This window comes from Gavialis gangeticus, unplaced genomic scaffold (assembly GCF_001723915.1).
Source record: "Gavialis gangeticus isolate Ggan-Ray unplaced genomic scaffold, GavGan_comp1, whole genome shotgun sequence".
In the NCBI taxonomy this organism is placed as follows: domain Eukaryota; kingdom Metazoa; phylum Chordata; order Crocodylia; family Gavialidae; genus Gavialis; species Gavialis gangeticus.
In genome coordinates this window covers 9,652,782-9,664,942 of record NW_017729005.1, presented here as the reverse complement: position 1 = coordinate 9,664,942, position 12,161 = coordinate 9,652,782, and the positions used below count along the sequence as shown (strand labels likewise).

At 35.2% G+C, this 12,161-nt stretch overlaps 1 protein-coding gene across 2 annotated transcripts in view; it reads right to left on the bottom strand.

Annotated features, from left to right (window-relative positions):
• CHN2 (chimerin 2) overlaps positions 1 to 12,161 on the bottom strand; it is a 292,674-nt gene that overhangs the window by 35,201 nt on the left and 245,312 nt on the right. Inside the window, exons 8-10 of one of the 2 annotated variants that reach the window (XM_019508643.1) lie at positions 6,446 to 6,530; positions 1,890 to 2,063; positions 1 to 66 (exon numbers count right to left, since the gene is read on the bottom strand). The exon at positions 1 to 66 is cut by the window's left edge and continues 1 nt beyond it. In XM_019508643.1, the coding sequence (XP_019364188.1) occupies positions 1 to 66; positions 1,890 to 2,063; positions 6,446 to 6,530 (325 nt within the window). The remainder of the gene's footprint in view (positions 67 to 1,889; positions 2,064 to 6,445; positions 6,531 to 12,161) is intronic. The other variant, XM_019508644.1, reaches the window with a different exon arrangement.

Sequence of the window (12,161 nt, the reverse complement as noted above, 5' to 3'; positions counted from 1 at the left end):
CCATTTTAACATCTTCAATGTGCTCAGTGAACCCTGAGACTCTGTAAAGACCCTCTGACTTCAAACCTACAAAGAAAAAAACTATTAGGTTTATTTCAATCACTAACAAATATTCAGGTTTAAACATCTTTAAAAAAAAAATCAATAAAAATGTGGTGATTCTCTTATGGTAATAACTACATGCATAAAATACAGCACATTTCAAATTCTAAACTTCTGAAATTTTTATAGAAGAATTAGGTCATTTTAAAAGATAATAGTTACATTTTATGGTTTCATTAGGCAGACACATGATACATAACTGAAGATGAAAAATATTGCTATTTGCAGGTGTTGGCAGTGTAAGATATGATCATTTATTTTTCATTCCCTTTAGGAAACCTTCGTATTCTTGTCTGTAGCTACTGCTCTTAGTTCTTTCTCCCCCGTGTCCATGTTTTTAATGATAAATGGAGATGCCAGCAACTGGTTCTGCCTTCCTTTAGTCCCATTTGTGCTCTCAATTTTAAATGATATACAATCTATGTACTGCATGTACTGTTCTTCTGCACAACAATATATCCTGCCTGCTGTTCTTCTCATAACTGGAGATCTGTTTCTTAGTAATGCCCAGCATCTCCCTCTTTCCTAGGAAGGAAGGTGGCAGAAGAGATCACTTCACTAGGTAAAGTGATCTATGAGAATGTTACTTATTTTAACTCAATGATTCTTTTCTTGTGAGCATACCTTTATGATTACCTACCAGCACCCAATATCCTTTGTAGGGTATTGAAGTTATTCTAAGACCAAAATCAATATTCCAAAAAAGGTTTTTAAAAAGTTATTACAGCAATTACACTATTGAAAATTAAAGAAGGCAAAAAGATTGTGTTGTAACTGATGCATGTAAAAATAATAGATCAAGTGCATTATCAAGCATGTTCCCTCTCAAACCCAGTTTTATCTATTTGTTCTTGCAGTGATGATATAATCTTGGCTGAGATTTGCAGAGCAATTCTGGGGATTTAACTGCATGTCTTCTGTTTATTTTAATGGAAGATGTGTAGCTTTGAAATCCCTATGTTTGATATCAGTGTGTTGCCATGCAGATTACTGCGATGTCATCAGTTCACCATTACGGGATTACTATGCAAAAGAGATGACTAGCACGGGAATGTAGTTTATCATTATTTACATATTAGCTATCAAAGGCATACACATGGCCATTATCATATGATCATTTGGCTGTTGCTGTTATGATATTTAGTAAGTATGGCATGCATATCAGTTTAGTAAAACCCTATCACAAGCTAGTGGGTTTTTTTGTCTGCGACATCCTGTCTTGGATGTGGCATTTATCAGTCAAGCCCAGAAAGTACTGTGAATTTTACTATCCTGAGAAGCTTGCAACCTTTTTTTCACATTTTGTATGAGCAATTTCCATTAGCTGTGTTCTTTTACATATGATGTTCTGAAAAGGTTAAAATTAGATTATTCAGAACTTGTTTTGAATTAAAATCTGATTACTTTGAAAAGTAAATAAAACCCTCATAGCTGACAATAGTAAAAAAACAAATGAAAAGGACACATATAAATGACCTTAAGGTTTCTCTTTGAAGTCTGCCCTTTTAAGTATTACATGCAAAATATACACCTAACATTAAAAAAAAAGCTATTTAAATTATTTACATTATGAAATTACATGCTGCAAAATGGTGTAGTATTTGTACTCAGATTCTTCAATCTTCTTCTACTGCACTTGGGCATATTTATTTTTCTCTAATTTAACATGCAAAACAAAGTTGATTTAATTTTGGTAAGTTTCTGTTCTTTTTTCTTTGCAATTCAGGTAATGTTATTGATGTGGTCACCTTGTGTTCAAGTTGAATGGATTTTAAAATTTTACAAACCTCTTGCTTCAATTTCTCGAATGCATAAATCCACAACCATGGGTCTTTGTGTATTGTGGGCCTTCACTAGTGTGGTGAGGTCACAGCAGTAGACTCTCTTGATCCTCTTCAGGTCTGGTTGACAATCATTGGGTACATATTTGGAACACTGTTTATGTACGTTTAACCCGCAGTCTGTAAATAAAATTTGCCAGGATTAATATTAAGATTGACTGATTATGTCTAACTGCTGATTTCTTTAACTTATACCAAGCAAAGGGCAAAACTGCCTTCCCTCTCACAAAACAAAAGCAAACACCAAAAAACTCTTCACATTGCTCCTCGTGACTCCTCTGGTTGATTCAGTGAACAGCGTTGATGGGATTTGGTGACATCCAGCTATGGAGAGAGGATCACTTCAAAGCTGGGATTCTGTGGAAGTGAGAAGTTGGAGCACAGAGATTCAGAAACTACACTGACATACCACAGGTTTTGTTAACAAGATATGGAGCTTCCCATGGATTTTTAGAATTGCTGAGCAAATTTAGCTCCAACTGAAGTCATTTAGAGCTGTTGTGATACCACTTAAAATCAGATTACAACATTTATTCAGGTGTCTAAATTGGGGTTAAGTTACCAAATTTCAGATACCTAAGTCTGAGAAAGCTGGTATAGCAATACATAGTTTATGAGCAGAGATCCTGGCTTCCTCTGATAAAAAATAAACAAACCCAATTTTCACATTAAAAAAAGTAACCCAAAATCCGCATTTTTCCATGATTAAAATGAAACACCATTTATTTATTACTGGTGCTTCTGATAATAACCACTAATAACCACCACTAATAAACATTAGTGGTGTTTCATTTTAATCAAGGAAAAAAATATGGATTTGGGGTTACTTTTTTTAATCTGAAAATTGGGGATTTTTTTTTTTAATCAGAGAAATCCAGGATCCCTGTTTATGAGGATTAGCATGTCCTAAGGATCACGTGACCACCTACATTCATGTGGTTATTTCAGGTGGTTCATTCAAGGTACAGTATCTTATTATATTCTGCTAAATGGTTGCTGCCTTTCACCTCAGACATGTCAGCTTTTCACTGGTGACTGAAGTGCATATAAAATGCTGTGAAAGGCACAGAATAAATCAAAGCATGCACAGTACAAAATTATTCAGATATCTTATCTGAGAGTCAAATTATTTCCTAGAATACATTGGTGAATTTCTGTTAACTTAAATATCTATATTTGGTTTCCATAAATGGAATTTTTTCTGATTGTTTCCAAAGTCAGCCAAATAATTTTATAGGCATCAATAAGGCAAATGGCACCTCCATCTGTTGCATTTTTTTGCAGACATTTGCTTTTTATTTTGATTGATTTCCAGTTGCAATTTTCATTGATAGTATGCAAAAATAACCAAGGCACTGAGACTGAAACCTTTCAACTACCCTAATATTTCTGAAGTCATCACCAGTAATGTAAATATTGTTTTGCATGCTGATTTACTTGCTGAACTACTTGCAATACATCCAAATACTATTTTCCTTGAATTATTAATCACACAAAATTAAACTATTAGTCAATGTTAATCTTCTGTATTAATGGAAACAGGTATAGTTTATGTGGCTCCATCCTCTGAGGTTTCTGTATATTACATCACTGTTTAGTAAAATTTAAGAAAATCTGGCAGCTGCACTTAGGATATTCCCTTTATTACTTTCAGTATTCTCTCAAAACATTTTATGTGCAGTTAAAAAATTTTTTTGGTTACTTAGAGTTAAATGCTGGTAATTAAATACATATGAGCATTAGGTATCATATTAAATAATTAAGCTTTTCCATAAACAAGATTTTTTTTTAATAATGGAAATAAATCCAACTGTATGACACACATGGTCAATTTGAAGACATTTCTATTTAGGGCTTGATAATCTCAACCACAAATTACTATTAATTTTTGTATGCATTTAGAATAGTCTTTTCCTTGGTACTAACCAACATACAGGTAGACAAGAGAGAGTAGATAAATATAGTAAGCAGGCCATGTACTTACTGCTGTATTTACTTAAATATAGTCAGGGTCAATATATATGATGATCCACTGATAATTAGATTCTATTATAAATTTGTTATAATTTTCCAGGTATAGAATCTAATTATTGGAGGTATGCCTTGAATTTGGCTGCCTCTCACTGTTACAGCAGGAAAAATAAGTCTGGGGGGGATCAGATGGCCCTTTTACCCTATGCCCCTCCAACTTCTTCCCTCTGCAGGCCCTTCTCCCCCCTCACTGTCAGATCCTGCTCTCCCTAAGCACCTGGAAGTGAGGGCAATTTTAAAAACAATGACTTTTGAAATAAACATGCCTGTAGTAATTTGTATACAAGCAAATTCCTATGGGTACGTATAATCTTAGCTCATCAAAAATTGGTGTATTTTATCTTTTTTTGAAACTGCTGCACATTTTAGCACAGGTACTCCATAAACACACTTTTAAGCAGCACTTTTGTACTTACTTATATATAGTATAAACTATGATAACCCGAAGTCAAAAGGCTCATGATTTATCATGCAGCTCATTGTGCTGGGCCCCATTAGAGTCATGGCATTTCAAGCCATGGTGACTCCACATCTCAGCACTACCCAGCATGTGTGTGTATTCCAGATACCCCCCACAAAGGATCCATGTGCTAATTAGCCCCCACTCATGACTGGAACTAGGTGTTCTTCTCACTGGTCATGGGATCCTCCAAAAATGTATATACAGATGACATCCAGGGCAACCTGGTCTGGCTCCACAATATAGAGGATGTGGGACCATACTAATCATATATGACAGGCTGAGAAGGCAACAGAGGGATTCTGGGTGAAATGTTTGGAGCCCCATTTGGTGATGTTTACCAGACATTTACACCTGGTGAAGAAACAAGAATCATTGGAAATGAGAGAGAAAGGTGCTGTTCAGCTGTGGGAGTGAAGAGGAAGTAAAAATGTATTCAATACTGTGACTCACCATGACTTTAAAATGAGTCAGCTCTGAAGGGGATTGAGCACAGTACACCTTACATATATTCTATTCAAATAGGATGTATTGACTTGTCCTTGGGGTAGGTTCTTATCAGTATGTTTGCCCTATATGGGCCATGTGTTTCATAGTCATACTCAGAGTTGGCTGTATTTAAGTAACTTCATAGTTGATTTCCATTACTAAGCATTTGCTGCTTTTGGAAGTAGTTTAATGATTAGCAGTATATTTAATGAGATTCCCTTGTAAGCAAATGTAAGATAAGGAGCTTTTTTCCCCTTATGCTGATGGGGGAGAGGCTTATCTTGTATTTGAGTAAATATGGTAATACCTTACACTTATGAAATATTCTTTATTCTGAAGAACCCTCAAATTGCTTTCTCAATTTTATATGGAGTGACTTCAGCCCTCAAAGTCAGTAATCATGAGAGCTAAATTTGGCATCTATTTGTCAAGGCTCAGAAATACCATGATGCAGAGCAGGAAGAGGCAGACAGTATTATATGCATTTGAGAAAGAATGGAAATTTGGGTCAGTCGAATGCAGTTACTAGATCTGTATGCAAAACATCAAAACATTTTCCAATGCTGCATCAAAAAACCTTATGGAGTAATTATTATGGTTTATTGTCAGCTGATTTGCTTTCACTATATTGTGAACCAATTTTAAAAAAAAGCTATTAAGATGCAGAAGCATCTTAATAAAAGAAATCTAAAGAAACAGAAACATCAGGAAACTAATTATTTTGGATATGAGGCTAGCATTTGTGGTTTCCAGTGACATATGGCATTTTCATTGGTAACAGGTGATCGTCTTTTTTTTAGACAAGGACATTTTTCAGCAGTAGGTGGGAAAAAAGATGAATTATTATGACTATTTGCAGGCTGGTTCTGCCACCTTCAGAGCTTGTTTCTTAAGAAGTAAAAAGAACTTTTATTAATATTACAAAGAAGACAACTTGCAAGATCCTAATAAGAATTCCTGACCAAAATGTTCGGTACACATATTTACAAAGTTCTATTGTAAAGATGTCACCATGGGCAAACCAGGGGATAAAGCAACCAGGGATAAGTGGGGGGAAATAAGTAAGGGATTATTTCCAATTTTGCAATTTTAAACACAAGGTTCAATTTTTTTTTCCAAAAGAAAATGTAACATCATTTTTCTTCCTTGCACATTTACATATTCTTGTCAAGCTTGTCAAGTCAATGTGGCTGACAGTCAGAAACCTTGTGCCACTAGTTTCTTTGGTCTTTACATATGACAAGCGGGAGGATAATCATCAAGACACTCAACACTGTTACTCAACCTTACTAAAAATGTGCCTGGGTATGGACCACTACATACATGAGTCCTATTTTTTCTTGTTGATCAAGATAGATAAATAAATAAATGTGTCATGTTTCATACTTCTCAGGATTGGGTCAACTCGTTGTTAGTTCAGCATTTGGACTCTCACAGTACAATTTCTTGCTGTATCTTGAGAAATTACACTTACATATGTATTTTTCAGGAGAAAGAAAAAAGGATAAATGTTTAAAGCTACCTGAACACCTGACTCCCTGAGCGATGAGCCCCCACATAAAGTTGGCACAGTATTCACACCAGTGAGGACCTCGGAATGTGTGGACCTGTAATACAAATGGAAAAAAGGGGTCAGGAGGAGGCAGATGGCCTGACAGATGGAACAAGTAAAAGAGATAAACAACAAAGGATTCAACAGAAGTAGGTCTTCAGCAAGCAGTGCCTGCTTCTATCCACAGTCTGTGTTAAATAAACCCTGGGAAAATAAACTTCCTTTGATCTTGAAGTTTCTTTTCAATATGCCTATCACAACATAAAACTGAAGGCTATATGGCACAAAAGTGAAATGACTTTTTTGCTAGTTGATGTGTCTGTGCAACCTTCAGAAGAATGCAAGTGGCTTTTAAAAAGAAAAAAAATAAAGCTAACAACCCAAAGATTTTTAAATCAGTCATTTTAGTGGAGTATCTAAAAGAAAAAAGAAGCTTTTGAGATTCATACTTCATAGCAGGTCATTTAAAGGAGATGGAACTTCTGTGGCAGAAAATCTCTGCTGTTATGCTGTGGCTAAATGCTGCTTTTTGATGCATCTATCCAGCTCCCATTGATTTCTCTTGGACTTCTCTGCGGTAGAGGCCAAAATTTGGCCCCCTGTTTAAGTCAAAGTTCTACCACTTTGAACTCTACAGAGGTCTTATTAGCACAATGTAATTGCAGCCTTACCTGGCTTTTATACATTTTTTTTGTTCAAAAAAGGATCACAGAACAAAAGTCAATGGGATTACTGTATACTTGAATCAAAAGGAATAATGAATGATTTATGTATACACTCCAGGCAACTGTTGGGCAGCAATCCTAGTATTTTGTGCCTCTGAATCCATTGCAAACACAGGCAAACTACTCCCCATCCTTCTAAATAAGTAAATTAATCTCACACAGGCACTAAACATTAAAACAGATCCTTATTCAATGAAATCACAGTCAATCTCATTTTACTACAGCCCACATATTAGTAAAATGGTGGTGGGGAGAGAAATGGTATGAAAAGTGCTGACAGAACATAGTTTCCTCAGTTGCCCTTTGCACAAAACACTTGTGTCACCAAATACACGTTAAAAACCTGTAATGGAGGATCCTTTTATATTATGCAAAATCATTACTGAGTCTTTTAGTGTCATGTATAACTGTCTGGTAAAGCATTCACATAATCTTCATTGAAAAAAAGAGTTAGCAGAAGAGTATATTCCTGTGGAAATGGACACAGCATGAGCTACATCTGCCTAAAGATGTAGTTACCTTTAACAAAACATAAAATATAAACATTTAGTCTGCAAATGCTTCCTTTTCTGTTGACCATATCCTTTTTAAATTCTTGTTTATTGCTTATTATTTCAAATTTTAACAAAGTAGGCTTACGTAGGAAAAACACAGTCATTGCCCTTTTGCAAATAAAAAACATGTAAAGTTTAACATCAAGCATTCAACTAGTTTATATCTTTGCCCTATCAAGTCTGTGGCTCTGCTCACAACAGTGCATTTTGCACTAGTGTATTGCATGAAGAAAACATGACTTTTGTGTTCAACGGTTTACTGTGCTCTTATGAACCAGGACTTTCTATTTAAAAATAATTACAAGACAAAATTACTAAAAAAAAAATATAATATACATTCAAGATCTTATCAAAAGCCTTGATCAGTTTAATCCAGACTACTGGCTTTTCTGGTGTTGCACCCAGGAAGAACGTGGATTCCAGTTTAGATGTAACATCTATGGACTTCCTCAGATATGTCTATGTTTTCTTGGAAAAGATGTAGGTATTAATAAATCAAACTAATGTTTTTTCTCTCTTCCCTTGTTTCACTTTACTCATTTTTCTAAATGGGTGTCTATATTGATAGATTATATTATCTGGGAAAATGAAGTAATAATACAAACCTATCTCTTTAGTTTAATTATACAAAATACATTTTTACTTAGAATAGCTTGAAAACAAAGTGCTCCTGACTAATTACCCATGTAGTCAATAATTATGTGAGTAATTGCAGCTGTAAAGCAATCTCTGTTCAGCTTAAAGCAATTGGTACTAAAATAGTTCAAATTATTTTTCTGAAATGTGTGTGCTAGTTTTCAATAAAACATATGGGAAACAACACTCTCTATTAAGCCTTCTTTCAGTTTACTTCTTACGCTTACTGATTTCATATCTTGTCTCATGTGGGTCAATCAGCATACATGTCAGACTAGCTCCTTAGCTTGTGTAAATAACATCAATTTACATTAGGTGAGGATCTGGCACTTTTGAGTATGGCCTCTGATATAATGCTGTTAGTTACAAAATTTGCAGACACAGTTAATTATGGCTACATTGTTCCCAATGTTAGACTGGTAATGACATAATTTGTGTGTCTGCATTTAATTGCAGGTGCAAAATTGTCTTGCTAAGGAATATCATTACCCAGATACATAATGGATTCTAAGTGGTTTACAAAAACTAACCTTTTATGAAAGAAGATTTGAAAAGTTTATTCTGCATTATTAAAATACCTAGTTTCACATTCTGACTACATATCAGTTGCTAGGCTATTTGTGGCTCACTTGGTTACTTTACATAAAGCTTAATTTAGCTGATCTCACTGAAGACTTTAGAAAATGGTATCTGATTATCTCCCAGTCTTTTCTTTCACTAAGAGGAAACCAGTTGTCATTATTCATTGAGGGCCAAGTATTGAGCACCATGACTGAGCATCCTTAACTCCTACCCTCACCTTTGAGTTCAGTTAAATTTAGGTATTTAATTTTATTCTATATTTTGGGTGAAGTTACAGATACTAGAATGCAAAACCATGCAAAAGGCTGGTCCTTCAGCCTTTACAGTCCAGCAGAAACAGGGAAATATTAATTATCTCACAAGTAAAATGGCTGATCTCTCTTGAGATTTCTAGATGAAAGTATCATGACTGTAACATCACTCCAACCCTACCACAAAGTCCTTTAAGAAATATATCTGAACTGAGCGTTTAGTGTTTGTCCTACTGTTAATTGTAAAAACTACAATAAAAAAGAAGCGTCTGTATTCCTAGAATAACACTTCATCACACTCCTACAGTTTTAAGGCTGATGCTGGAAGCAAAATTGCTTTCATGGTAAATAGGAGTCTTGTCTGTTTGGACTGCAGGCCTGGTCCTAGTGCTCCTTTATACTGGAATCAGTGGTCATTTTAGCATTTTAGGATGGGGTGGAATTTTTCATGTTGCATCAAAAGTTTTATGATCACATCCCGTTGCGTGGGACTGCTCTTAGGCTCTTGGAAGAATAATCAAGATAATTTCTGAGACCTCTTCCATTACATTTTTGGATTTTCATCTATGCATAATGGGTAAGGAAGTATGCCTAGACCCCTTGAGCTGGGGTCTGCATACTTCAAACCTGTAGAAAATGTTATGAGAGACAAGTTTTCAATGTAGGCAGGATCTGATATACATTTTAGTAAAATAGGCTATTTGCCTAGTCTTTTCCCACTGCTATTTAGCTATAGAATGCAGAGGACTCAGGTAGGAGGCAGTACAATAAAATAACATAAAATTCAACATAATGTACTGGCATAAAAACTGTACTTTCCTGCTTATTCCCATCTTTTTTAATCAGCTTCCCCTTCTCCAGGTTTCTGACTCATTCTATCAAATTCAATGCCATTTCCATTAATTTTCTCCTCTGTCTAAATCTTTCAGTGAAAAGTAGTCTCTCTTTCATATTCATACCGTCTTTTTTTATTACTAACCTTTGAGCTTTTACACATATTAATTACACCGGCTTCATGGTTTTCTTCTGTTTTTGTCCCCTTCACTTGCACACGCCTTTGCTTCCAAATAGTATCATCAAGATGTATTCTCTCACTATCTAAAATTAGCACGTGTATAGTGCCTTGTTGTAACTCCATGATTAGATGAGGATTATTCCTGTTTCACAGATGGGGTAACTAAGCCAGAAAACTTAAGTGATTTCATCCAAGTTATTGAAACAATCTTTTAACAGTAATACTACAGAAAGAAATAAGAACTGTCCTAGAAAGAAATATGTGCTCTTCATATGTGCTTTCAGGCATTTTTTTGGTTATCTAAGTGGTTTCTTTCTTTTGTATCCAGAGGAAATTAAAGATGTTTATACTTTCACTTGAAAGCAGGACCATTTTATACCAGATCGGGGACTTGGCAGAGTTCTCTTTGACCTCAGGGAGAGCTGAATTGACTTCACAATTAATTTTCTCTTGGCACAATGAAAATGCTACTTCTCATATGTATTTTTTTTCCATGAAACTGCTTTTTAAAAAGTCAGTAAGTGAATACTTGTCATCGGTTAACCCAAAATTCTCTTTATATTTTATACTAATAAAAATAACTGACATTATTTCCATCTATATCCAATGTGCCAAATTTTGCATTGAAATGGGTTTTGAGCCCATCAACAGCTTTTTTTTTTTTTTAAATACACGGTACATCCTCTTTAGTCCCAGTGAGGTCCCCAAGGTTCTATGCTGCTGCAGGGTCATTTAATACCATTCTCAACATAGAAGCAGGGCTCTGTGCTACATCACCGAAATCTATGGTAATGGGAAATTTAAAAATTGGAAAAGTAATAGTAGTAACAATAACAAGAAGTAGTAGTAGCAGTAGTAGTAACAACAGGGACAAATTTCGGCCCACAGTCAATCCCTGTCATCAGAAGGCCTTGCTTTGCAAAAGATAACTTTAACATATGATATTGATATATATTTGCTGTGATTTGATTAGCCAAGACCATGTCATAATGGACAAAGAGTAAATACTTTTCAGTTGTGTTATCTCATTTGAGTTCATTCAACAAAATGTGAAGTCCTCCTAGGACTCAGAGGCTACAGTACAGAGAGCTAAAACACTCAAAAAGGTACTAACCCATACCTTAGGCTCTGATCGTACAAATACGTGCATAGCTACGTAAAGTGTTGTTGATTTAATAGGACTACACTGGTAGTAAAGTTAATCATGTCCATAGGCATTTCTAGGACTAGTATCTCAATGTGAGTCAAGTGGTGTTAAAGGTAGCACAACTTTAATGTAATCCAGGAATGCACCTTTTGGTCTGTCAAGACATGGCCCTGTTCACAGGTCCCTTCTACCACTAGACATGTGATCTGGCAAATCAAAGTAATTTTTAACTTCAGTTTCCAAACACTGGTCTGATACCATACAACCCATTCTGACACTTGAAAAAAACATAGGATGTTTCCTGTCAGTTTGTGTCCACAAGAAATGGTTCTGGGAGTTCTTAGACCTGTAGTTTTCCCAGGTTCACACACTGGTAGGGAAAAGGCAGTCTAATTGCTATCTTCCACCTTACTTTTTCACTTCAGAGACATCTTCACATCTGTCTAACACATCTCATCTTACAACATTATACAAATACAAAAATCAGTGTATGACCCAAACCCTTATGCAACAATCTAAAATCAAGTATTTAAAATGCAAAATAAATCCTAGATAGCTTGTAATGGCTTGAATACCTTGAATGTTGGGAGAAGGGTCTATATCAAAAAAGGAGGTTTGGAACCTTGTAATTTTTCAAACTTGTATTCTAAACACAAACATAGCTTTTAAACAGGGTGCAGAGGTAGTTTGATTTGGGTCTGAATTTTGCACTTTGAGTCTGTTTCTTACCTCTACTTTTTCCTTTCTGCTAGAACTTAAAAAATGCTTCTGATCAG